We start from the raw sequence: 27,946 nt of genomic DNA on the forward strand, positions 1-27,946 counted from the left end.
TTACAGAATAAACATTAGGTTTATTTCTGCCGCGGCATTTAAACATAGTCGGAGACAAAACAAAACAAAACAAAACAGAGCTGGGGGGAGCTGGGAAACATTTTACAAGCGCACTGTGAAGGGAAAATGCTTAATGTCAGCGGCAAGGGAAGTGTTGTCACAGCAGGGTGGCAGGCAGCTGACGGCGGCAGTCAAAGGAACATGTCTTCAAAGTATTCGTCAAACTCCTCCTCCCTAGACGGATGGAACAAAGCAGAGCGCACAGGCGTTAGTTCCCTGTCAGCCACGGTGTAAACACGCATGGCCGCGGCTGTTAAATGCTTCCGTATCGGCGGTGGTGACGACGAGCTGCGGAGGTGCGAGTCGCTCTCTTCGCTTTTTTCAAATCATATCCGCCTCGAACTTGCTGATGGTCGATGCCGCAAAACGTGACACGTCGCAACTCAAACAGGAAGTGCCTGGGAAATAATCCCGAAAAGTGAATGGAGGAAGACTCGGGCTGTGTCTGAAATCACTCCCGACATTAGGACTTCTGCAAATACAACTATACTGCGCGCTCACTAGCCAAATGAAAAAATAAATAAAAAATCAGGCACTACTCCAGGCGGCGTTAATAACATAACAAAACTTCCTGTCGGCAGCTGGTGATGAATAAGAAATACATCTATAAATTAATTTGCACATATGTATGTGCCTTTCTGTGAGAAGTTCATATTATAATAATAAGCATCTTCCGGCAACCGTCAGCTCCTCTCGCCTTTTCGACCTTTCAGTCAATGTGAGTGCAATGCATGATGGGATATCTTGCTGGGCTGGTGACCATCGGTTGTGCACTACACTACCAGTCAAAAGTTTGGAGACACCCCATGAATTGAATGTCTTTTCTTTCATTCTCACGACTATTGATATTGCAGTTTCTCACTGAAGGCATCAAAACGACGTATGAACACGCCTGGAATTATGTAGGAAACAATACAAGTATAAAATAACTCAAACAAGTTTTATATTTAAATTCTTTCATAAAAAGCATATTTAGAGTTATTTAACTTGTTTTCCTTTGCTGCATAATTACATATGTCTTGCTCATATATTTAATGTCTTCAGTATCTGCAGTGTAGAAAGTTGTAAAGATTAAAAAATAATTGCTTGAGAAGGCGTTTCCAAACTTTTGACTGGTAGTGTAGTTTTAGCGATGCATTGTGGGATACACTGGGTGGACTATGAAGTGAATACCGATGTTCACTCAGGATTTGGACGCCACTACGGAATGGCGTGGCCTCTATATCGTGGGTAGGGGGCGATTTGGGACACAGCCTTGATGTTGAGTGCATTTCCTCTCTTGTCTCTCGTTATACTGAAGCAGATGGGTTATTTATCTGTGACACAGTTATTCCCACATCCAGTCGTGGCTGCGGCGCAGTTATTTATGATTGGAGAGCCCAGGAAGAGACGGTGCTGCTCCCTGATCTACCGGCAGGAAGCGTGACTGGCGGCGGGGTCAAGGGTTAACTTAATTTCCTTCCTCCTGAGAAGGGCTTTAAAGGTCTGGTGTAAGTGGTCTAAACGCGGCGGATCTTATGTGGGCTAAGAGGGGAAAAGCCCATCTCTGCTGCTCCTCCAGGCGGCCAACCTCACCTTGACTTTTCCTCCACCACGGGAGCGGGTCCTCGCCAGTGGTCGGCTTCTGATTGGCCCCCTGGCTGTTTGCCGGCCGGCGAGTCTGCCAGGGGGAAAATGTGCAAACCAGTCAGACGTCGGGCGACTGAGCAAGCGACTCGCTTGCATCAGAAGCAGTGAAAGCAGAGAATGATTTTTCTTTCCAACAAAAATGGTGCACGGAAAGACGCTCTTTAGATGTGACCCCATTGTGGGATTCAACTCAGGCAGCAGTTACAAGCGATACACTGCTCAAACAGTCCTGAATCTCAGAAAGTTCAGCCTCTCAAAAAGACTAAAAATAAAGTGGGAATAAACGAATACAGGTTGTTCTGCTCAAATACTTTGTTCCTCCCATCAGCTGCTGATTCATCCGTAACCCAAAATGTGCAAAGGTACAAAAAGATTTTGTTATTTCATGCTGCATGCTCAGTCGAAAAACAAAAAGTCTTCCAATAAACAGACAAAATCCAGCAGTGAGAAACACGTTGTTGTTATTTTCAGAAATGACTGCCAGCGTGTTTTCACTTCAAATATCTGGAGTGTCACAGCCGGGAAGGAGTGAGTGAGTGAGTGAGTGTGTGTGTGTGTGTGTGTGTGTGTGTGTGTGTGTGTGTTCTAAATGAGCTGTTTACTGCATGTAGATGGCCGCTTCTTCACGCTACCTCTGTCCGAGTCCTCTGACTCCTCGGAACTGCTGGACGTGGCCGAGCGATCTGCAGAGTGGCAGAGCAATTAGACAGGTGAGGAGGAGGAGAGAGGAGCCCAGGAGGAGGAGGTGGAGGAGGGGAGCAGAGCAACTGGAATACCTCCGTGTCCCCTGTGTTTGTGCTTCTTGGAGTGCGATGAAGATGATCTCCTCCTCTTCTTCTTCTTGGTCTTCTTGTTCTTCTGCTGGGGCTCCTGGTTCTCTGTTGACCTTCTGCTCCTCGTCTTGGCCTTCACCTCCTTTCTCCTGAAAACCGCAGTCTTACATTAGAACAGAGATGCGGCAGTGGCAATTGATTCATGATTCATCGTCTAATCTAACGATTATTTGAATTGGCGAATAAGAAAATGGTAAAAATGTGAAAAGACAACTTTTTCCTTTATTCCAGAACCAGCTGAGAAAATCACAAAATGTTAATATATATAAATAATAAAGGTTCAAGTTGAACCATAGGAAGAGTAAAATTAAGGAAACTAAGCTTTAATTCAGCAACTCAAACCGGTTTAAACAGTTTCAACTAAAAGAAAAAAAAAAAAGTGACACAAATCATGAATTATTTATTCATAACAAAAGGGGACGCCGATTCTGTTTTCAGTCCAGGACCCCTGCAAGCATGTGGCAAAGTAAGGCGGCGTCCTTGGTGACCTGCCATATTTCTCGCTGACCCAAGCAGCTTTAAATAAGCCTTTCATCTTGGGCAAAAACCATTTTAATTTTTAATTTAAGGATGTCTCCGAGGTTTCAGCTTACTTGTGGTGGAAGTTGAGCTTGAAGGAGCACTCGGGGCACAGTCCTTGTGAGAACAGAGGAGCAAGACAAGTCAACAGATTTTCAAACGTTTAGCGGCACAAAAAAGAAAAACAAAACAAAACAAAACTGCAAAGTCAAACTACTTTTTGACTTTGCAGTTTTAATATATGAAAATTGTATTTATCGCGCCGAGCAGGACTGGCCCGGCACAGCGGATGCTGTGGATTTAGCAGGGCAGTGAAAACAAGGGTTGAACTTAATGGGAATAATAAGGGGTCATATCATCAGGAGACTTTTGTGACGGTGTAAGCACAGCAGCTGAGGCCTCCAGTCCATTACGGTAATTATTTTAACAGGATTTCCAGCTGTATGATACCTGAAGGAGGATTACTATGTACTATAAGTCACTTCTTAGAAAACCCTCCCCCAGACGGCATTGACACACACACACACACACACACACACACACACACACACACACACACACACACACAGACACAGGTGAGGCCTGGACAGGGTGTGACAACAGAGAGGTGGCATTATTTACTGAGTTTGACCAGGGCGTTTCTCTTCTCGCCGTGCTCCACGTAGGCAAAGTTCACCTCCCAGCTCTTCAGGCCCTCCTGCTTATCACAGCGCTTGTTTCCACACTGGAACTGACCTGGAAGACCACAGTGAACATACAGATATGTGGTTGCTTAGGGCATCCCCCCCCCAAAAAAAAAAAATTACCATGGGTCCAAAAAGCATTTTTCCCATCATGTGAGTCACAGAGGCATGATGGGAAAAGACAATACTGCGCATGGCATGTGGGCCCATTAATGCAGAAGTCACAAATGTTTTGGCATATGCGCTTTGTGAGCAACTTCATCGAAAACGAAATGAATGTGAGCCCCTTACAATCTGCTCCCATTGTTTTGGTAGCGTTGCTTGTCACCTTGTCCTGGTGCAGTTATAGCACATTGTGGCAATAAGTTCAAATCAATTTGTGTAATTGCTCTCCCGTTGAAACTCTTTGTCATTTTGTTGATCGGTTTGATGTCATTTTCTTTGTGTTACTGCCTCCCCACGATTTCTTATGGTATTGCTCCGTTACGCCCATTTGTCGTCCAGCAAGTCCTCCAGCAACGTGTGCAATCATGGAAGGAATCCTTATTTTGCGGAGGGAATAAATAGATTTCCCTTGTTAACAGAACAAAGGGAAATTGTCCCATTTTAAACTCAAAAACGCTGTGTAAGACTGAGTCTGGCGCCGCCACACAGCCCGCCCTCTCCTGCTCGCTCTCCACACCTCTCTTTATTCACCACGCCTTGCTTCTCAAGTCTCCCTTCCCTAGCCGCTGCACAGCAGGCCCATTATCCCCAGAGCAGCTTACTATAGCATTGATCTGCTCTCAGGGGTTCCACCTGATTGAAGCAGTGCGTCAGAGCGGCCCGGCGGCCTAGGCACAGACCCAGGAGAGGCTGTGACGCCTGCCCTCTCCTGCCTGAAGACAGGGGAAAGGTTCAGGCGTAGCGAGGCTGCTTTCCGTGGCTGCGGGCCACCTGGAGCAGGAGGAAGACTTTCCCTTCACGTGCCGTATTAGATCCAGGGCCTGTGACGTCGGCTGGAAGCCGAGACCCTTGTGGCATTTTGTGCATTGTGAAAGAGGCGGGTCCAATTAAGACAGAGTTTTATTCAAATGCAGAAAAAATTTATTCAAACTCATATGTACTGAAGCGAAATGTTTTTTTCTTAACTGGTAACTTTGTAGGAAATCAAGATTTATTTATTTAGCAGCACTTCTAAAAAAATATTTTTTTATATATATATTTTTTACTTTTAACTGTCAATTCAAAACTGTTCGACTTATGACATTTTTTTCTCTCCAAGCAAACGGCTTCTCTTACAAGTTTCTGCCACAGAGGAACCGGTGGGGACTCACTGATGGTTGAAGCTAACAGACAGTGGTGTGTAGTAACCTGGGCCAGTGCTAATTTAATGACATTAACAGCGACTGGAGACCTGAGAAAATCCCGCCTCGATTCATCAGCAATGACGTCAATCCATTCGCAGCCGAACTCTCCCGGGACACGTTGGTTCTCCGCGTGTACAAAGAGAGGCGACAAAAACACATTTGACGTTGGTTTGACAAACAAACGCACACGAGCTGTTGCACGCAAGATAATAACGCCAACGCATGTGGATGTTTGAAGCTGGAGAAGAACGCTCGCTCGCAGAAGGACTTGAATACCTCGGCTTGCTGCTTCAGAAAAGGGTTTTGGTTCGCAACATAAAAGAAAATGTTCAAGGTTGCAACAGTGAGTGCAAATACATCTGAGCTTCCAGCTACTCACAGCCTCGGATTGATTGCTGTCAAAGAAAATCCTTCACTCCTTTTGGAAAATAAAAATTCTGAAAGAAAATTGTGTGTGATCAAGGTCGGCTCGTAATTCTTTGCGCATTTCTGCCCACTGGTATCCGCATGAATCACAGCAGATAAAAGTACGACTTTGTCCTCCGGCACATGAAAAATCAAATGTTCGTTTGTTTGTTTGTATGTTTGCTTTGTTTTGTTTTTAATCTTACACCAAAGATTTTTATTTAAAGCTTCAGGAATAAGACTCTCCCCTCAGCAACAAGTGCGGGGATCCTCGCCGTGTCATGTGACTCCGCCATGTTCTGTTAAAAAGCAGCTGGCACCAGGTTGGGTCCAGTAAGCCCATTAAGATGGGAAACTCCTGCCTTCCTACGTCAATGGCGACTAAAGGGCCTGAGATCAAGGCCTGATGCGCCACAGGACAGATGGACGCGTGATTAACATTCACTGGTGGATGTCAGAGGACGCTGACCTGGACCAGTGATCTCTGTGGCCACTCTGGAGAGCTCAGCCAGTGCACTCGGAAACCTTTAAAGTTCACGAAGCACATTCACAAGGTCAACTGCCTCTTTTTTTAAAAAATAAATAAATAAATAAATAAATAAATAAATAGAATTCAGATTTCATCTGTAAAAACAGCTGTCAACAAACATTTTCGAACCCTCCTTCAACTTCAGTGCATCTCATAACCAATCAGCTTTCTTTTATATACACCAGCAGTCCAAAGTTTGGACACATCCTATGAATTGAATGTCTTTTCTTTCATTCTCCAGACTATTGATTGCAGTTTCTCACTGAATGCATCAAAGGTACGTATGAACACACATGGAATTATGTAGGAAACAAAAGTGTAAAATAATTTAAATTCTTCGAAACAGCCACCTTTCATTAAAAGCATATTTAGAATTATTTAACATGTTTTTCTTTGCTGCATAATGACACATATCTTGCTCATATATTTGATGTCTTCAATATCTATCTGCAGTGTAAAAAGTTGTAAAGATTGCAAAGAAAAAAAAAAAAAGGTGTGTCCAAACTTTTGACTGGTAGTGTATTAAGAGTTCTGAAGATTTCAGAGTTGAAAATTGAGAAGTGACAGCTCCAAGCTCCAAGACCAGGAAAAAAGAAGCGACCTCAAGTAGTAAACAATGGCTGCTGCTGAGGAGATTAGCGTGGATGCTGCGATAGTAACATTTTCAACCAGACCTGGACTGTACTTCCCATTGTGAGAAGCAAAAAGTGGCACCCGGAAAAAAAGGACCCAACTGGCTTTGGCAGGAGTTGTGCGAACCGCGGCGCTGCCTGGAAGCTCTGGTGAGCAGCTACTATCACCCCGACCAACGACAGCACGGAGCCTTTTCACTGCTTAAACCTGAAGCCTGAGATCTGACTGGTCACCTTCAACGTGACAGACAGTTTGCCCGGTTACTTTTAAAGTTTTGCCTCCACTTTCCAAACACTTTGTCATGGCTCCATCAGATGGATGAGAAGAAAAAAAAAATCCAAAGGACTTCAGGAAACATTCCACATGGCGGGCCGGCTTCAAAGAATGAAGATGGTAGAATGAGTGAGTTCCTTTCATTGAGTCTTTTTATACACACACACACACACACACACACACACACACACACACACACACACACACACACACACACACACACACACACACACACACACACACACACACACACACACACACACACACACACAACTTTTGGAACTGCATGTGCACACTGAACTAAAGTTTTTAGAATTTGATTTTTTTTTTTTCTTCTTTTTTAGGAATACACTTTCAAAGTGGGGCTACTGGCACCTTTGTTAATTGCATGTGTTTGTGTAACTTTCCAAACTACTGAACATTTTTTCATACTGAATTGTTTGTCTGACACGACTGTAAGTAAACATATGCAAAAGTATACAAGCCTCTGGAGCCAAAACGATTCACCAAGCTGAATCAGTTAAAAACAAAACAAAAAAAGATTCAGTTTGAATTTTTTTTCCTGACCTATTAATTAATCAGTTGATTAATTATTTAATTAATGAACTCATTAATTGAATTGAATCAAATAATTCCCACATTAATCTATAACAAAAAGTGATAGTCACATCTCTACAACTCTAACATCATCTCTCCCTCCCACCAACATCGAGCTGATAAAAGGCACATCAAGAACAGTTTTGTGTTAAAGGACTTTGTATGGACACATACACGCACCATTCTGAATCACAGGGTTCCTTAAAAATACATACACACATATATGTATATCTATATATATCTATATATATATATGTACATATACCTGTATATATATTTTTTCTGTCCATCTCACTGGCACCCTGATTGTCCAAGTGCTTGCTGCACCTGTGTGCGGGATTGTTATTGAGCTGTTTTCCAGCCAACTCTATATACTCACTGCTGCTACTTCTGCCCCCTCTGCGGGGTCAACTGCCTTTAATAAATTCTCAGCCTGCGGGGACACAGTGAACACTCCCCACCTCACTACCCCCCAGGCACAGTTGTTTTTTTTATTTTATTTTTTAAAGTCGGCTCCAAGCGCCTGCTTCTCTCGACAGCCTGCCAACCTCTGAGCCTGTATCTGACGTATTCTCTTTAGTGAGACTTCAGTTGGGTGAGGGAGCGAAGAATACTGACCTTTAGTTTATTTCTCTATTTTGCAGTGTCTGTCTGCTCCAGACACCATCACATACGTTCTGCTTTCAAAGGACATGTAAGTCGGTAAAATGTGGAGAAATACCTGTATTTTTTTTTCAGTTATTTTTTGTTTGGTTTCCTGCCATCATTCTAAAAACATTAAAACTCTAAAATTTGGACAACTTCCATCTTTGGACGTTGCATCTGAGGAAGCTGTGTGGGCTGGTAAGCTATTATTTTGAATGCTTGGAAGCCACTTGGTTCCTTCTCCGTGGCTGATTTATGTTGTTTGGCACAGCAGTGCCCAGCAGGAGCACCTTACAAAGCACAAATCTTGTCCGCGCTCAGACTCCAGCCAGGCCAGAGCACCTGAGGGGATATTGCCAATAAATTTGGGTTTTATTTAGCTTTAAAAAGTTGAAATGGGAAAAAAAAAAAAAAAACACGGTTTGTTTGAAGCCTTTCACACTTGAAAATGCATCCACGACGTGGCTGTATTATATAACAAAGTATTACAAAGTTGTCTGACTTTTTCAGCTCTTTAATGCCTTTTTGCGTTACTGGCATGTCAACTAACACACCAAGTAGGGGAAAAAATGAGCTTGCTGGCTTCAACTGTGAAGCAAAATGAATTTATTAAATCTAGAAAAGGTCATAAGAGGCGAAAGGAGGAATTTTTGGGTAGTGGTACTAAAATTTGTTTGTCATCTCCACCCACATGGACACAAATGTACATATATATTCTATATCAGGGGTGTCCAAACTACGACCAGCGGGGCAACTGGATCAAATAAACTGACTACAATCTTTCTGTCCACCTCGCGATGGCAGCACTTCCGCGCAGCCTGTGGTACGTAGTCATGCAAAATTGGACGTCAGGTAGGAACCACGAAGGCGGAACTAATGATTTTCTAATCCGACGAAACTCAAGGTAAGACCACATGGAAACACCACCGTAAGGTCGGGATAAGTTGACATCAAAAAGTGTTCGCCGAACTCTCTTTGAAAACCGAAATTAATGTATTTGTCTCATCCGCGCAAGGAGACGTTTGCTAATGCGAAGCAGTTCAATGTAAAGAGACATATTTGGCCTGATTTCTGTCGCAGTTTTTTCAGGAGTGTGTCGGAAGGACAAGTGAAGCGGCGTGACGCTAGCTTTCATGTCGCGTTTTGACATGGGCGAAGGAGTTGAAATTGACCGACGTTTCAAGGAGTTGTCCTGTGTAACTTCAGGAAAGCGGCAAGCAGGTCGAGGGCTCATAGCGATCGAGTGCGTCAGAAGCTAATGTTGCTAAGACCAGCTGGTTTGTGTGCAAAGCCTCGCTTTTCTTTGTAGAAAAAAAGATAGTGTCTAGAACGCTATTAAATGAGACAATGACAGTGAATATGAACCACCAAAGCTCTCAACCTATGCTAGTATGCAGTGTCGATGTGCCTCTACATTGCCCTTCTTTAATTTAAAGAAAAGTCATTAATGCATCTAAATATTAGACTCATTGACATACAAATAATAAATCTTAGTTTGGGTCCTACGAAATCTCAAATTGTGCCAAAATCACTGAGGCTTAGACTGGTCTTTACTAAAAGCTCTATAATTTTACCACGCTTCAGCGGCACCAAACTTGGTACAAGTGCTGTCCAGATGTTGTTCCATGGTTCGCTGAAGCTAAAAAGCTTATTCATTATTTTTTTTAATACGGGATACACACACACACACACACACACACACACACACACGACTGCAAACAGTGGCAAGCTTAGAGGAAAGGTAAAGAATGAAGTGGGCTTTAAACCGTCAAAACAGTGTCTGGAAAGGTAATTTCTTCAGGGGAGTTGAACTGCAGGCAAATGGACTTCCAAGTCCAGTTGTCTACAGTTCAGTTTTGACAGTAATGTTTAACAAGTGTGAAGCATTAAGTGTGGATTCAAAAATGGACCAAGGTGAAAAACCTCTACCAGACACCCGAGGGTGGATAAAGACATAATCCTCATCCCTTTAGAGGAAAAAAAACACACAAAGCTCCAGCAAGTTCTGGGTTGAAGCTCTGGCCTGAATTTTTGATGCCTCCCTGCCAGGTTGAACCAGTCTGGCCATCAACCAGGCATTTTGACGAGAAGTACTGCTTTTTACTCGCTATTTTCTCTTCTCTGCATCCCTCTGCTGATGACTCCAATGTAATCAGTGATTACTGAAATACTCAAGCCAGCCTGTGTGACAACAACATTGTCATGTGTGATTTGATCTTCATGAGGTCACCTTGACCACATCTATGTGCCTGAAGGCAGTGCGTCGCTGCCATGTGATTGGTTGATTAGACATTTGTGTCCGGAAAGCCGACCAATGATTGGTTAAAGGCTAGAGCTGCAGTGATCGATTATTTTTGCAACTGTCTAATCTATAGATTATTTTTGTTTGATTCCATGAAGCAATTATTTGAATAGGCAAAAAAATGTAACAATAGACGCGAAAGGACATGTGACATAACGTGCATCCCAACAAGCATCTGTGTGGGAGAAAAAACTCACCACACACAAACAGGATGTTGAAGTCAGTGTCTCACACATCACACGATTATTGAAGAGAAAGTTCAGAATTTCTCCATCAGAAACAACAGTGGAACAAATGTTTAGCAGCAGTGGCATTAATAAAATGAAGATCCAATTCAAGATAAAAATTGTGGTTGAATCATTTTTAATCGATTCAATTGAGCCGATGAATCGTTTCAATAGCTAATAATCACTCCAACCGGTCAAAGAGAAGTCCTACTCCACTTGCATGGTTAGCAGGGATCAGGCAAGTCACACTTCAGTAATTTCAAGCAAGGCAGGAGAAGAGCACCCCCCCCCCCTCCAATAGAATGGTGCAGGATCTTTCAGATTCTGCATCTGCTTCAGAAGACCTGGTCTTCTGGTTCAGCACGATGAAGGGTTTTCGGTTTTCTCATCTCCCCCTGCATTTGAATCTCTGGACCTCATTGGCATTTTTAAATGACAACACAACTTCAATCCCACTGGCTTCGAGACTGACGTCCCTGCTGCTGTTGGAAAGCAAATCAAACACGCCAGAGTTTGCGTCACGCCTCGAGGCCGAGCTCTGGCTCCAGACGGGAGTTTGGTGATCAGGCAGTAGTTCACAGGGAAACAATCATGTAAACAAATGGCTGAGAGTTGCTAGTAATGTGTCTCTGGCCTGATCTAATCACACATCCTCTGTAAGTGAGTATTGCCACAGGGGATGAACTGTCAGACAGCAGGATTACCGTCTTAATCTGGAACAATATATTGGCTTTACTCAGCTTTCTCAGACATACTGTGTGTGTGAGTGTGTGTGTGTTTCTATATTTGTATATGACATCAAAGAGTAGCTTTTTATGAACTCTTATCAAATAGCAGACAGATTGACATAAACATAACCACTGTTGTTTTTTTTCTCCCCCATATCTCTGCGATATATATTCCCATTTTCAGATCTTTTTCATCCTTGACTCAACCAAAACAGAATATTTAACTTTCTGTTTCCAGACCTCTACAAAAGAAAAAAAAAACACAAGGTTTTAGCTTCCGACTAAAAACGGATGTTTTTTTGAACCTTACATTTGGAAGGCGAAAAAAACAAAGAGTGTTTTGGCACATCCTCTGTAGGGAGTTTCAAGAAAGGTTTTTTTTTTTTTTTAACAGATTGGAGAGAGTTTTCAGCTCGAATTAAATTTGCACAAAATCAGACCTTTTTTTTTACAGGTCAAAATAGAATTATTCTGCTAGATGGCTGGGGTTTGAGTAAAACCACAGACATTTTAAACCATCATTTTAGAACGTTGCCTGAGACTGTTTACAGCTGGGATTCATGTCTTGATTTGTTACTGATCCCTGAGTCTTAAACCAGATTATACAAATTCAATTTAAATCACCAGAACCACAAAGCGTCTCCAAAAAAAACTCATGCAAACCACAAACTGTAGGACTTGAGCGACTGGTTGTTATTGCATTTCAACACTATGCTGATGTAAAATGAGCCCGCTCGCGCTTCAAGGCGTATCAAAAAGCCATCGTGACAGGCTCACCCTCGGCAAAAATGCTAATATTCTCTTTACAGGCAGACCTATAAATATCTGTCACTGACACACAAAAGGAGCAGTAGACAGAGTGGAGGTGGCGCACTAATCCCGGACAATTAATGGGTGGGATCATCAGCGCACATCCAAACTGGCAGGCAGTGTCGGGACGTCGTGCTTCTCTTTGAGCAAGAGACACAAACGGGAAGTAATAGCCGACGCGACGGCAGCTCCATTGGCGCCAATCAGCAGATCAATTGTCTCAATCGATAAGCGAGTAAAAGAATGCCCTCGGTGGTTTTGAGTCAAGAAAACAAAATGAAATTGAAAGTGATTGGTGAAACATTTGAGAGGCCCGTTACCCTGACAAGCGTAGACATCAAAGCAAAGTAGTGCAAACTTATTCACAACGCGGGCCTGAATGCAGAGTTTGGAGGCCTGTGTCATCCGCCTCCTTGTAAATTACCAATATCTCTGTCTCCATCTAGTGGACATGCCTGGGAACTGGTTGTGGCAGCTGCATAAACCTTTTTTTTTTTTTTTAATGAGCTCTCTCAAGCTACGTGCCGCTCCTGTTTGCTTTAAATTGCAGCAATGAACTGAAAACAAGACAAATATGCAGGCTGACTCAAAAATAAATAATAATAATAAAAATCCTAATTAAAGCGCAATCAACTTTGACTGTTTTGGTGGCAATGCGCTCTGAAACACAAATTTTACTTGGTGTCTATTATTTGACAGCATGGCAGTGTTTTGACAAGAGAAATCAGACAGACGAGTACAAAGAAACGGGAGAAAGCAGAATGCTGTATTGTGTCGTACCTCTGCCCGAGACGACTTCATCCTCAGTCCGCCAGCGGAAGCCAAACTGTTGACCAATGAAAATTGATATAAGATGCAGATTCACACACTATCACACTTTTAGAACACTCTGATAATTACTGGGAAACATTATCAAGCATATTCAAGGAAACCCGCAGCATCTTTCTCTTTGACTTTACGTACATTTTTTTTTTTTGAAAGAATGTGGCGTGCCACACTCAATGTTATCTAACCAATGTAAAAAAAAAAAAAACAAATAAAAAAAAAAGGGAGGGGACAGGTGAATAAATGCAGCAGAGCTTCCTTCCTGGTAAGTGTTGCTCCAGATAATTTGACAGGTTTTCCTCCTGGCTGTCTCTACACATTGTTTGGGATATATGAGCGCAGTAGCAGCCAGACCTAAACTCTAATGAACAGATGATGTGGCAGCGTACATCGCACACTTCCCTTCTGTGAATTTGTCCACAGCACATTGGCCCATCACCACTGCTCAGGATGTCAGCTGATTTCATGGGAAATTACACAATGCAGGAACAAATTGTGCAGCGATAAACAAAGAAATGACTAATCAGCGAGAAGTATGATCTGAACTGGACGCAAGGCCCCAGGCAATTGTCACAAGTCAAAAAATAATGTGCAAATTACTGATATTTAATGGCTGCTTTGTACCTTGACAGTCAGGGCGCTGATGTTAGTCACTACTGTGTGTTCTTACAGTCAATTTTTCAACACATTGTGTTTGTTTTAGGATTACTATTTCCACTTTCTCTTTCTCTTCACCTCAAAGGAAAAACAAGTCCAGTGGACAGATGAGGGAGAGACTATGATACAACACCATTTTCCGCTCGTATATCTACAGAGGACAGTGTATGGGTTACGTAATATTGACCTTCACAAGCAATAAGCCATCAACCGCACTGCCGGAGTCATTTCGAGGCACAGTGCAATAAAGTGGATCATCTTGCCAAATCCTGGCGGTGATTTCTGTGACCGTCAAGACGCTTATGGCCATTGACTCACTTTCTGACGGTGCACGCTCACATCTTTGCTTTGAGCTCGTACCACAAAGAAGCACATTTATATGCTTTGAAGTTTTGTCGCTGACTTGTCGACCTAATGTTTCCACAACACCTGTGAACCGTCACGTTTGGTTAGTGTCTGCTGCAGATTGTTTTGGTTTTGTTGAAACCGCTCGATTCCTCTTTCCTCACCTTGTTTTCCTTGTATCGGCTGAGGTCAGCTATGCAGTATTCTTTGAACAACTTGTCATAATATTTCTTGGCAAGCTCTTTTTCCCTGGAAGAGGATGAGCCCATGAGTCAGAATGCCAAAACTGTATTTGCAGCTAAACGTATTTGGAGAAGAGCAGAGCGCACACTCAAAAGCAAACACATCTTGGCTGTGTCTCAATTCAGGTTCTGCGCCCTTGAAGTGCGCATTTTGGAAGGAAGTTGCTTCATAGCACTGCGCGAAGGCTTGTCCCAATTCCCGAGGGTGCTTAGGACACTCAAAATGCGCCCTCGGAAATACGCACTAGTTTTAGCCGAGTCCAAGGATGCACCGCACTATCCTTCGCGCACTTGGGTATCCCATGGTGCTTTGCGTGCTGCTGCAAAGCATCGTGGGATCCTGGGAAGTCGGCTGAAATTAGCGCCATGTACTGGTTAAGACACGACATATAAATCTAAATATTGAAGTTTCACATAAAGTATCCAGTTTTTAATGTAGGATTTTATTTATTTGATCATCCAACGGCATCGTTAGATGGCAAACCAATGGTTAGCTTGATACTATAAAAACGTCACTTCCTGTGTTGGCCAGCCGGAGAGAACGGCGGTGACGAAACGAGGAAATACGCCGAAGGCTAGACCGTCCCGAGTGGTTACCAGGTAGGCGGGGTTTGGTCCGTCCTTCTAGGCTGGGAAGTCTACGAACGCTTCCTTCAGACGGAGGACACTCGGTCTCAAGGGTGCAGAACCTGAATTGAGACACAGCCCTAGCATGACACTCGGACTCTAGGACACTCACCATGTCATTTCCTCTTCATCCTCTTCCCTCCAGAGGAAACGATGATTCTCACGCACCACATCATGATCGGTTTTGTCATTGGATCTGCGGGGAAGACAAGTGCAAGGTGAGAGGTTGTATGAATGAAAACGCCACTTTATGCCTTAGGTGGTGTGTGACAACTTGAAGAGCCTTACGTTGAGCGCTTGAAGTCGCACATCTTCCCTCCATAGTAAAGTATGTAGTCGGCCACAAACTTTTTGTGTCTTTCAAACTGGCCAGTCTGATTTAAGGTCTATCAGACTTCAAATGTGAACTGAACCAAAAACAAAAAAAGAAAAAGAAAAATATGCATTTAAATTCATTATTTTTTTCTTAAATGGAGGCTAACCAGAATTTTTCTGACAAACTCCAGTACGAAAAAGGATACAGCATTTAATGAAATCAGGTGAGCTCTTCTGTTTCTGGCTTCCTCTCTGAAATAAAATGGAGAAAAACTATACATTTATAAATGATCAACCAGTTAACAGTTTCATAGTACAATTTACATGACTTGTCACCAAAATGAAAAGCAAAATTACTTATGTCATTCTGACCAAAGCCAAATTATATATCAAATAATAAAAGAAAAACGTGTGTACTGAATGGAACAATAAAACCCTTTACATGTTCTGGCAGCTATTTTCAATGAGCAAACAAGACACAATGTCAGACATGAGCAGGAAGTGAGTGAGTGTATTCCCGGGGCAACACCTGTCCACTTCATCTGAGTGCAAACTTCGGTGAGCAACCTTTGAGTGGCGACCTTTCTGGAACGGCTTCTGCTGGATTTCTTCCTCCCGTTTCCTGATTGGCGAACAAACAAATTCACAAGTTTGTATTTTAAAAAATAAAATAAAAAAAATCTATGCAACTGTCAAATTCACGGTAATTAAATGTTTGCTGCACCTTTGATACTGGGCATACTGTGTTAGAGTAAAATTGGTATAGTCTTAGTATTTACCTTTTCAGAGTTTTCTCAGAGGGCTCCCCCTGTTCATCGTCACTAAAATCAGAGTCGTAGCCACCACCTCCACCGTGTACCTGGTGAATTAATCCCGGTCATGATGTTCACACTCAAAATTAGATCAAATTCAACTACTCTGTAGCGTTACTATCGGACTAATCGGGAGAATGCATGCACAACAATATAAAAACGTCCTTGCACATCAGTTGTAAACATGGGTTAACTCCGTGCTTGTCGATACAGCAGGGAAATAAATGTAATATTTATCCATGTATAAATATATTCCATAGACAAAGTATATGTTTGCTAAAATGTCTGTAATCGAAATTGCAGCGACGGGCAACACATTTTATTTAATATGTTTACATTGTTAATGTTTCAATTCATGTCTAATAATAACTTGCAAAGAGAAGACATGACAGACTCGGAACCGTCACTTCATCCTCCTATAGTGACAAATGTACGGAAACTAATCCTCGACTCCAAAAAAAACAGGTTACCTTAACGAGATTATCCATGTTTTAGTAGAGCCTTGCGTTCATGCAGCGAATGTTTATAAACGGCAAAACTCCGTCGCTCGGTTATGACGTAGCGCCGAAGCCGCGGTATGATGACGTTGACTGGAGACTAATTAATTATTCCATGTGACTGCGAGGGCAGCATAAAAAGAGGCCGACGTCTTTGTATCATAAACATAAATATTAATGGGATAAATTATAGAATTGGCTGGCTTTTGCGATTGGATGCGGTTTTTGGTGACATTAAAAATGAAGTACTTAGTATATGGTTTTGATGTCTGACATTGTTTATATTATTTTAAAGTGTCATTGTCCCATTTTAATAGTCTCGCCACATTTTATCATGTTTTTGATTCCCTATTATTTTCACGCTTCTATCCAATATTTAAAAAATAATAATAATAATTAAAAAAAAAAAAAATGGTAAGAAACGTGGCGGAACCATTGAAAGGAAATAGCATTTAACAACATCAGAGTGTCGTTCTGCTTTCACATTTGCACCAGAATGATAGGGCTGACGGCCAAACCACGATCACGATGCTCATTTCCTCTTTTGGGGGCGTTTGATCTAGGGGCTGTTAATCTTTCTGTACTGAGTCTCTGCCTTATTATGGGTGGCAGGGGTGAAAGTTCAGCGTAGCTGGTGAACAAAAGTCCTGTGTTTCCTGACTTTTCCACGACCCCCTAAACTGAACAATGGGCTCAATGTGGAGCTGTCCAAAGAAAGGAAATGAGCGTGAAAAATGCTATTGAAGAATACGAAAATCCCCTGTGTTCTTAAGGCCGTTTATTTATTTATTTTTGCTGCATTTGTGGTATATATACTTAATCAAGACATATATGTCCTTTTGTCATAGATTTAAACTTGTTCCAAGATTTTCACGTAGAAGAGCGGTTTTATTCTAACCGTCTTCCCACGTATGAACCGACCAACACATCTGACCCAATAAAGCATGTTTACTTTTGCCATATGGTAGGCTCAGTCAGGAACCCTTGATCTTCCGCAGTTAATGTCATTATTTTTAAACCGAGGGAAGAAAAGCCCCCCCCCCCCGCATAAGTGCGGCAGGTGCATTTGCACAGAGCCCCATGAATAGCCGCTTCCTATTACGCATGCATGCGCCTCTGAAGCGCGCATAAATAATAGCTGGCACTGCTGATAAAAAAGCGCACCTTGGGGCTTCCCCCTCCTTCTCTTTCCTTTCTGCATCTCCATCTCTTTCTTCCCTTCTCTTCCCCCCTCGCGGCGTTTGAAGGTTTTTTTTTTATTCCCCTCCCCTCTTTATTTTATTTATTTATTTATTTTAAAGCCTTTGAAAACTGTACGGGAACTTATTTGTGGGGTTTTCACTACCGAACAGCAGATGTATGAAAGCAAATAGGAGCGTGGACCTTCGTCTGAGAGGTTGGGATATTTTCCGTTTCATGAGCAAAAAGAGGAGAAGAAGAAAAAAAAAACCGAGGCTGAGACAGTGGTCTCTGTTCTCATGTCCCGCATTTGTAATCCTGCGCCTCGCAGAACGAATCCGCTGGACGGGTGCCTTCCTATTGAGACGCAGGAGGCATAGACACGAGCCTGCATCCATCCCAGCGCAACATCGCCTGCTGCTGTCATCCTAAACAAATAAGACGCATATCAAAAATAGTTGGCGGTCAAACTGGGCGTTAGAATTTGAGGAGCCGCTGGTTTGTTTGTTTTTTAAATTAATCTTTCGGGTTAGGGGTAATTTAATAATAACGGTTTATTTATTTGTTATTTGCAAGTTGCATGAGCGAGAGTGATCGGACACCGGAGCGGGCCAGCAGGAATGGGATACCCGTGCAGGACACACAGAGGATGGACGCTCCTGGTTTGGGTGGCCGCTGTCAGCCTGGTCCTCGGCGATGCGCGGCGGGTGAGGCAGCCCCGGTGTCCCGCAGGATGCACCTGCACCAAAGATAACGCTCTGTGCGAGAGCGTCCGATCCGTGCCGCACGCCTTCCCGTCCGACGTCGTTTCACTGTAAGTTGCCCACCAAACACGCGCACGAATCGTCTGACGGGTTTTCAGTGTGCAAATTGGTTGGAGAAAGGAGGGGGTGGGGGTGGGTCAGCTTTGTTTGACTTTTCCTACGTGAATTCTGTGTCCATCCAGGTCTTTTGTCAAGTCCGGATTCAATGAAATCACGAGTGGAAGCTTTGTGCACACACCTGCTCTGCAACTGCTGTGAGTTCTATCTATCTATCTATCTATCTATCTATCTATCTATCTATCTATCTATCTATCTATCCCTCTATCTATCTATCTATCTATCATCCATCTATCTATCTATGCATCTATAGCTTTGTCGTTTACTCTTTTCTATCTAACTATCCTTGCCTATAGTGCTCCTTTTGTTTACCTTTTCCTATCTGTCTACATTCTATAGATCTATTGAACTCGCTCTGTGTGTCTGCCCATTATCCAGGTCTTGCAGCATCACACAATGAGACTAGAGCTCCCCAGACGTGTATTTGGTGGGAGGGTAGATATGCAGATTTTGAGGGGGGCCATTCTGTCTAATGCTGTTCGGCATTATGCAACAGACCACATGGCTCACAGCATGGGGCTGCTAGGGAGAGTCTGTTTGTTGGAGAGCAAAGAGAAGCTGAATAAATCATGAACATGTTTTGTTTCTAAAAATAGCTCAACAAAAGAAAGAAAGGGCAATAGGATTAAGACTCTAAACCTTCAATCAAAAACACAGGGCCTATACGTTGACAGTTTTGACATTTGGATGTTTTCTTTAATTACTTCTTTTGTTGGCATTCAGGTAATGCAATAAGGGAATGCTGCCACCCTGGCATCACTCTGTCATTAAAAAAAACAAAAAAAAAACACAAACCTGCAGGGTTGCCATGTTCAATGTTGTGATAAATCAGTCTGCATGTGCAGATTGGTGACCAGAAGGAGGATAAAACCGAAAGGGAATGCCGCGTATGTTGTTATTTATTGGCTTTGGAGCATCTTGGCCACAAGAGTTCTGCATCACTTGGCTTCCCTGCTGTCATCGCTCTGAGTGTGGAAGTGTGGTCTCATTGTGATAAGCGCACAGCGAGAAATATGCAGATCCAAAAATTAAACATTTTTGTAAATCAAGAACTTGGCTTTTTTTTATTTAAACTTTTCTATTTTTTCCAATGTTATATTTTGAGGGGAAAATCATGTTTAACTGACACTGTTTCTGGAAAACTGGAACAAATCAAACGTCAAGTAAACAAAATGAATTGTAAGGAGATTAACGTCGCTGCACTGACGATGATGCGCGGGGGGAGGGGGGGTCTGTCTTGCATTTGTTTGCAACGGTCTTACAAGTCTTTTTTGAAAATGCTGCTTTCCATTATACTTTAAGATTTACAAGTGGTGCAGAATATGTTATTGGCAGACAATATTACATTACTGGCATAAAGGGTGAGTCAGAAGAATGTGGGAGTAGGCATCTGTTTGTTTTTGTTTCTTATTTCTCAAGCAAAAAAGCAAAAATGTGTAGGAGTGATCTGCCATTCCTCCGTTTTATTCCTTTTATTTGGATCTCCAGGAGCCCTGCAGTGTGGGCAGAGACGCTTGAATGAGCTGCTTGTCTGTTTCTGTAACTCTCAAAAGCAATTATTTCCTACTTGGGATCAACAGATCACAGTTGCTGCTGTAACAGTAAAACATGCATCAATATAATATTAAATGAGTTTCAAACTGCAAACTGCAGCCAGCACAAATGAATAATTCAGAATGGGATGCTGTTCTCAATTACTGCCGTTTTACTTTTCTTTCCTTTTCAGATTGTTCACTGCAAATTCCTTTGACTATATTGACGAAGATGCATTCTTGGGTTTGCCTCATCTTGAGTATCTGTAAGTAACGGTTTTGTGTTTAATTAATACATTTTTGGGAAGTATTGTAAAAGTCAAGAAAGTCAATGCAACTCCCTTGCTCAGCACTTCACCCGCAGCGCTGCCGTTCAATTGCACACGTAAATGCCTCTCTTTGTCTCTTTTTTTCCTAAGGAAGTTGTCTTACATCTCTTTGCCTCTGTTGTAGTTGTCAGATTTCACCTTGCCACTCCCAGTGCTATTCAGAACTTTGCCAGAGTTCAAGATGAGTTACTGAAAACAGCCGTTTCCTTGTCCAAGCCCTCATTTTAGTTGAGATTGTGACACAAAGAATACAAACCTCCTTTTGTCCAACTTGTGTCATGCAGTGGGATAAAAAAGAAAATGTGTTCAGATCTTTGCAGGATTTTAAATGCAACAAATTCATCTTTATGAATAAAATACATATCTGAACACATCTCTCTTTTTTGCAGGTTTATTGAAAATAACAAAATTGCATCAATATCCACCTTTGCTTTCCGGGGTTTGAAGACACTGATCCATCTGTAAGTATCTCTTCACGCGTTTCCATTCCATGCGTTTTTCCCAGTGCTCCTTTATTTTCCTTGTTTAACATGTAAATGACTTGTGACAGCGGCTTTTGCCCTGTTTCTTTATAATAAACTTGTTGGTGTGTTAATGTTTCGTTATGCAGATTTCAAAAATAACCTGCGCATCTGCTCCTCTTTGTATTAACTTTGACTTGAATTGCAAACGAGAGCAGAAGTGCTGCTGTCAGCAATGACAGTGGAGGTCACTGAAGGTGTCGGCCGTCTCGAGTAGCTGAAGGACATTTGGTTGAACAGCACATTCCTGTTCACTGTACGTCATTTATACCATTTGATCTAAAAAAAAAAAAAAAAAAAACTTAAGTAAACAATCATGTAGTTGTGAGTTTCTGAAAACACAATGATATTTAGGTATTAACGATAGATATTGATGAGGTTAGCCCCGTGGTGATGTAATAAAAAAAAAAACACTTCCTTAACTACAATTACATGGCCCGACTTCCCTACATCGTGACACATTCCTCAACCATAAAGATTGTCTAAACTTAAGAGCAGTGTTGAACGTGACTGACCCAAAGGTGAAAGCTAAATATAAATGTACTGTAACCATACACTGGGTGGCCGACCATCTGTCCCTTTAGGCTTGCAGGTCATTCTTCACACATTCTGGCTTTGCTGCTGTGTATTACTTGATGGGTTTTTAAAAGTGTAATTTTAAATCTCATCCTGAGAAACACTTTATTGAGCAGTAAAGCACAAAAGGAATATTAAAACTGCAATTGTTAAGTTTTAATGTTCTCCAGCTATTCTACAAGACGATGAGAGAAGTCAGTTAAACCTTATTGAATTGCAACAAAAATTCATTTTAACTTTTTGTAGCATATTGACTAAATTCATGGTTCATAATTTTATTTATTTTTTTTTTTAAAGAAATGAATTTTCAAGATAATGTTAATGAAATGGGAAGGTGCCTGGAAAGAAACTATTCATGAAGTCAGTAGGTCAATACACGCACTTATTATACTGCTGTGCTTTGAAAAAACAGTAAAAATAAGTTATTGAATAATAGATAAAGAATAATAATTAAACGTTTTTTGTCATAATCAGCATTCTTGCAATTACATCGGCAAAACAACAGGAGGAAGTGTTGGATCCAGTTGAGAAACAAGTGTCAGGTCAAGTGTCAAACCAACAGTCCAGTCCTGATCATTGGAAACACTGGTGAATAAACAAACTATTGGGGGCTCTTTAAATTATTAACAGGTAGTGGCAGAGACCCTGGAGGAATCCTACCCGCTTTCTCGCTGCTTCTCGTCCAGTTTTGTTTGGGAGAGCAGAGCCTCGGCACTAAGAAAAACGGCTTCTCTTCGAGGGAAAACAGCTCTGGGATAAATAATGCAGCCTTCATGAATTACGCTGACATTTCACTTCCATCTCTCCCTGGTTTTGAAGCGCAATCGTCGTTTGCTCTCAGAACGACACTCCTGCACAGGGCCGCTCTCTCCTGGCAGGTCGTCCTCCTGAGCTCAAAAATGCTAGCGTGTAATGTCAGCGCTGTGTTGTTTATTCTGCTCCTGATCCGGTCAACCAGGCCAAGAGACGATGAAAAGCCTGCGGCTTGTGTGAGTCTTGCTGTAACTCAAACACTGTGTCTATTGTCTTTTTTGGCTCTCTTTGCTGATTAGGAGTCTGGCCTACAACAACCTGGAGACGCTGCCCAAAGATGTCTTCAGGGGCATGGACGCTTTGACAAAAGTGTGAGTTCATGCTGTCATTACCAACTGATTTCATTCATCTCATTTCATTCATCCCCTCTCAGATTGGTTGTCTGATCCAATCAGCCACTTCTCCAGGCTTGCGCACACGTGCCTTTGAGACTATATTTAATTTAGTGTTTCCGAAGAGTTGGTGTCTCCTTCCAAAATAGCCAAGCATAATGCATAATGAAAAGGTAGTGCACAAATGTGATGTGCTCAGAGCCATCGGGGATGAGAGGCAGAGGATTTGCGTGTGCAAATGCAAATGCCGAGGATGATCTTCACTTGTCTTCCTTTCCTTCCTTTTCTCAAACTGACAGAAACTCAAACACATGATTAAACACAGGAATGTTGCAGTGCTTTAAGAGAGCAAAGAGAATCCTCACACCGTGTAAAATTAGGGAGTCGGGGATTAAAGATAAATAATCAGCTATAAAGAAGTTTTTCATGTTGCTGGGGATTTTAGGAAAAAGTAGGAAGGGGAAAGATGAAAGGGAGATGATAAATAATCACGTAGGACAGACTGAAGAATTTGGCTGTGTGTGTGTGTTTATGCGCACGTTTGCACTTCAGTACCCATGTTCAAGGTCAACAGCAGCAAAAAAACATCAGTGGATGAGAAGTGGGGACACTTGCAAAACGTTTGTTGGCTTAGCAAAGTGATTCTGGGGAGTAAAGACAGAACAGATGGTAGAACAGGAGTCACACACCCACAGGTCCAATATTTTATGCAAAATTTATATAACCAGTATATACCCTGGCAATGAGCGGCCAATAAATAAGGTTAATCCTTTACTTATTTTGCTTGCTACACCTTAGACAATGTTTGTGTTGAGAACTTTCTGGAAATCAGCCATTTGTGATGTCACAAAAGGCATTGATGGGCAATCTTGTTGACCAGATTTCCACACGCGAGTGGTCTTGTCTCCTTTCAAAGGTGTTCCGACAAAGCATCACTTTCAGCAGGAATCTAAAACACAGCAGTTTTCTGCAGGAGGCTGTAAACAGAGCACTAAATATGCAACTCTCTGGAGATCTTTAGAGTTTTGTCCTTGTCTTTTGATAATTAACAATACGGGACATCTCTGGGGTGAAAAAGAATCTGAAAATAGCTACATTAAGTCAACTTCTGTTCCAAAAAAAATACACCTCTACCTGTTGGCTGGCTCGTCGTGTGCATTTAGGGATCTACGTGGCAACAACCTGGTATGCGACTGCAAGCTCAAGTGGTTGGTGGAGTGGATGCACCACACCAATGCCACGCTGGATGACATCTTTTGCAGCGGTCCACCCATGCACCAGGGGAAGAAACTCAATGACTTGCTGCCACACTCCTTTGACTGCATCACAGCAGGTGCCATGTTCTATATGTGTGTTTGTGATGTTTCCTTGTAGATCATTAATTAGTTAGGCCAGGACAGAATTGTAGCAAAGCCTTCTCACCTTAGAGCCGCAGTCTTCATGAAGAGGCTTGTGGTTTGCCCTCCATTAAATTTATATTAAATATTTTATATTTAACATTAAATATGTATTTTAATCCAACTTCATGAGCATTATACTATAAATATAGCACTGCACTGTGAGGAGTGGCACTCACACAGACAGCAGTGTGCAAAGGAGAGAAGCAACGCTCTCATTACACTGGTATCAATCAACACCAATACCAACAATGGTATACTATCTATATGACTATTTATTCATTCAGATCAGTAACCTTTATGTCCTCACAGACCCGTTGCACCATCCTTTCAGTCTGTGTCAAGTCCATCTTTTTTCCCCCCCAGAGTTTGCCTCATACCAGTCGCTCAAGTTTGAGTCCATATCAGTGGAAGCTTTCACCTTTGGTACAGATCAGTATGTTGTGTTTGCGCAACCGTTTGCTGGCACCTGTAGTTTCCTGGAATGGGATCACGTTGAGATGACCTTCAGGACGTACGACACCATTGAAAGTGAGTCTTGAAACCATAATTTGAATGATGAGATTCTGTGAAAGCTCATGTAAGAAAATAATTCAGAAAATGTATATCAAACCCCAATGTTCTATATGTCTTCTGACCTTCTTGATTGAAAACACACTCATCTTCATACTCAAAAACTTTGAATTTGTAACATTTTAAGTGGCCCAGACTGAGTAGCTGGCATGGCAGATAGCTTACATTGGTTCAGCCTGTTTTTGCATCTCAACAAGCCTCAGAAGTAACACACACAACCTTAGATTTGCTTACAAGTCAAACAGGGAGCAAGTGAGTAGAGGTCATGTGGAGATGAAAAACATAATGGAGGCTTCACTGCATGTAAGTCTTGTCACCATTTATGTTTCCTTTCCAGGCACTTCCACTGTGGTCTGCAAGCCGATGGTGATCGACAACCACCTCTTTGTGATTGTGGCCCAGCTATTTGGGGGCTCGCACATTTACAAGCATGACACCTCGGCCAACAAGTTCATCAAGATTCAGGACATTGATATCCTGAAGATCCGCAAACCCAACGACATTGAGACTTTCACCATTGACGGGGAATCTTTCTTTGTCATTGCCGATAGCTCGAAGGTACCGTTAATGCATCCAGCTGTTCAAGATGTTGGTGAACGCATGGGAAGTCTTTGAAGTCCGCTCAGCTGAACTTTTGTACATCTGTGGCTTGCAGGCTGGCTCCACGACGGTGTACAAATGGAACGGCAATGGCTTCTACTCCCACCAGTCGCTCCACCCATGGTACCGGGACACGGATGTGGAATATCTTGAGATCTCAAACAAACCCCACTTGATCTTGTCCAGCAGCTCCCAGAGGCCAGTTGTGTACCAGTGGAACAGGGGCCAGAAGCAGTTTGACCGCAGGACTGACATCCCGGACATGGAGGATGTCTTCTCAGTCAAGCACTTCACTGTCAAGGGTGAGTTATGTGGCATCCGTTTTAGCAGGAATGTAAAACTCAGCTCGAGGCAATACTGTATGCAGTGCTGTGCCATTTCTCAGAGTTTGAGTGCAAAAGTATGCCCAGTCCAAATATACCACTTTGGTGTGTGAATAACCTTTTAGACACACGTTGTCGGCCAGTAAGCCGAAACTGAGGCCCATACACATAGCTATGCTGGAAACCATACCGACTGGCAACAAAAGACACGGATTGGCCTTTTCCCTCCTCAGTAGTGATGTGGAACTAATGATGGTGGGGCAGACGTGTAGGACTGAGAAGAGACACATGAAACTGGAGCAAGAACAGAGACAAGCACCTTGAAACGTAGGTTCAAGAGAGGGGACAACAGTCTCCCAACTCAGAAAATATAGTAATTAGCTCTTCCCAAATTAGCTCACTGGCAACTGACTCGGATGCAGGCTCTGTTTTTTGTGTTTTATGTCATCTTTCAACAACATTCACCATAGCTCTCCAAGCACTCACACTTTGTGTTACCTTTCGGAGAGATTCATTTCAAAGGTAATTAAAAGCAGTATCACTGGCCATGGCCGTAAAACCTTCCTGTAAATCATTACACAACATACACAATGTGTCCTTACGCTAAAAGCTTTTGCAGACTTTTAGGAACTCGATGAGTCACTTCCTAGGAAAAAAAAAACAAGCATCCTTTTAATACTTTGCCCTTTCTGAAGGTGAGCTGTTCATATGCTTGACAAGATTCATCGGGGACTCCAAGGTGATGCGCTGGGATGGTGCCATGTTCAAAGAGATCCAGACATTTCCTTCCCGTGGCTCTATGGTGTTCCAACCCGTCTCCATCGGCAACTGGCAGTACGCCATCCTTGGCAGCGACTACTCCCTGACGCAGGTCTACCAATGGGACACCAAGAGGGGCCAGTTTGTCCCATCTCAGGAGCTGAATATCCAGGCACCGCGTGGATTCTCCCTGCTTTTCATCGACAACCGGGTCTTCCTGCTCGCGTCCAGCTTCAAGGGGAAAACTCAGATATATGAGCACCTCATGATCGATCTAAGTAACTAGACTGATATTTTTTGCAGAAAAACAGATCACTACCTGTTAAATTTTTTATTTTTTCCAATCCATTACAATACACCAGCAATTTTCTTTTAGTAAGATAACATTTAGAGCCAACGCTAAAATTACCACTATTTTACACTATACAAAAAATGGTCAAACGACATCCTTTTTCATTTTCCTTAATTTTGATAAGTCAATACCTTATTTGCCATCAAGAAATTTAGCACCAATCGAAAGTTCAAAACTTCAGTTAAAATCAAGAACAAACTTGATCTGTGCTTTTCAGCTTAATAAAACACTAGTACAAAAACAAACAAAAAACAGGAAAGGAAACATCAGGCTGATGACTGGGTCCATTTCATGTGTACAGTTCTAATGGTTGGCAAATTAACAGATGACTGTGCATTCCTTTAATACACACTGTAAGGCATTAATAATGTAGCTTATATTTCCCGATGAACTGTAAGCTACATTCTGGTTCTGTGAGTAATGAAGGCAAATCATACACTTCAAAGTTTTTCTATTCACCTTTATTACGTTTCAAGGTCCCTTTAAGATGTGTAAACTGGTCGTGTGTCTTCAAGGGAGGGGGGAACCTGGACAAGTCCCTGAAACCATTTACCAGTTTCTTGCAGTGTTCCATAACTCTTTAGTATTTCTACTCATAAAAGTACCTGTAATTTGTGGCCAGTTTTGCATAAAATGGTAATGGGGTGGGAGCTGGAGAGGGATCTCCCCTCTCAACCACAAGAAAGACTGTGTGCGCGATACACATGTCCATAGTGTTGATTCCTGATGAATGACACACTAGAAGCATCCCACTGTGTCACCTAGCCCTCCATGTTTCACTGCTTTTTTACCCCTTTTCTCCCCCATTGACAAAAACTATTGTTGTCTTTCTCCGCCGCTAAAAAGCCGACTGCTGCGTGGCACCTAGTACCTGTGCATTTACACGCCCCTCTTATTCTGCCACAAAAGGACATAGTGGTCCGTTAACAATTAACAAATTCACTGACGACCACTTGCCAAATACAGTGTTTACGTTTTTACTACGCCGTGCTCAGTAATTTATATGACTCTGTTTTTGTATGTAGATGAAACCACACCCAGTGTCTACTTTTTTTTTCATAAGATATTGAATTTAGTATCCTTAAATGCTGTGTGACATGTAGTTTCTGCAAAGGGTGTACTTGTGTTAGTCTCATTTAGTTTAGGTTTTTAAAATACCTACTACATAGCTGTTCCTTTGTCATAATTGTTGCTTATATTTTATGTGAGGTAGAAATAAAAAAGAAAACGACACCAT

At 42.2% G+C, this 27,946-nt stretch overlaps 2 protein-coding genes across 5 annotated transcripts; one reads left to right on the forward strand and one right to left on the reverse strand.

The window, feature by feature from the left end:
• fra10ac1 (FRA10A associated CGG repeat 1) lies at positions 1-16,636 on the reverse strand. The gene is made up of 14 exons (XM_076028148.1): positions 16,516-16,636; positions 16,013-16,092; positions 15,763-15,855; positions 15,440-15,485; positions 15,207-15,283; positions 15,031-15,114; positions 14,214-14,298; positions 13,003-13,048; positions 3,663-3,776; positions 3,116-3,158; positions 2,466-2,611; positions 2,322-2,372; positions 1,636-1,720; positions 1-234 (listed from the first exon to the last, which is right to left on the reverse strand). Exons 1-14 carry the CDS (start codon positions 16,531-16,533, stop codon positions 192-194), a joined length of 1,011 nt encoding a protein of 336 aa, XP_075884263.1. The 5' UTR covers positions 16,534-16,636; the 3' UTR covers positions 1-191.
• Positions 8,991-27,942, forward strand: lgi1b (leucine-rich, glioma inactivated 1b). 4 transcript variants are annotated; one of them, XM_076028144.1, is made up of 11 exons: positions 8,991-9,059; positions 18,298-18,535; positions 18,668-18,739; positions 20,329-20,400; positions 20,853-20,924; positions 22,613-22,684; positions 23,869-24,038; positions 24,469-24,633; positions 25,013-25,233; positions 25,331-25,577; positions 26,294-27,942. In XM_076028144.1, exons 2-11 carry the CDS (start codon positions 18,342-18,344, stop codon positions 26,641-26,643), a joined length of 1,635 nt encoding a protein of 544 aa, XP_075884259.1. In that variant the 5' UTR covers positions 8,991-9,059; positions 18,298-18,341; the 3' UTR covers positions 26,644-27,942. The 4 variants fall into 4 exon arrangements, with proteins under 4 accessions (XP_075884259.1, XP_075884260.1, XP_075884261.1 ...); XM_076028145.1 differs by lacking the exon at positions 8,991-9,059 and adding an exon at positions 17,695-17,789; XM_076028146.1 differs by lacking the exon at positions 8,991-9,059 and adding an exon at positions 17,823-17,938.
• The last annotated feature ends 4 nt before the right edge of the window (positions 27,943-27,946 follow it).

This window comes from Nelusetta ayraudi, unplaced genomic scaffold (genome assembly GCF_046127955.1).
Source record: "Nelusetta ayraudi isolate G7.1 ecotype Tasmania unplaced genomic scaffold, CSIRO-AGI_Nayr_v1 ptg000022l, whole genome shotgun sequence".
In the NCBI taxonomy this organism is placed as follows: domain Eukaryota; kingdom Metazoa; phylum Chordata; class Actinopteri; order Tetraodontiformes; family Monacanthidae; genus Nelusetta; species Nelusetta ayraudi.

Coding starts and splice junctions, on each gene's coding strand:
- fra10ac1 (XM_076028148.1), bottom strand. Junction 13,049..14,213: donor GCCGATACAAGGAAAACAAG/GTGAGGAAAGAG, acceptor ATTGGTCAACAG/TTTGGCTTCCGCTGGCGGAC. Junction 3,159..3,662: donor AAACGCCCTGGTCAAACTCA/GTAAATAATGCC, acceptor TGTTCTCACAAG/GACTGTGCCCCGAGTGCTCC.
- lgi1b (XM_076028144.1), top strand. CDS start 18,342: ATGGGATACCCGTGCAGGACACACAGAGGATGGACGCTCCTGGTTTGG. Junction 20,925..22,612: donor TTGAAGACACTGATCCATCT/GTAAGTATCTCT, acceptor TTTGCTGATTAG/GAGTCTGGCCTACAACAACC. Junction 24,039..24,468: donor CTTTGACTGCATCACAGCAG/GTGCCATGTTCT, acceptor TTTCCCCCCCAG/AGTTTGCCTCATACCAGTCG.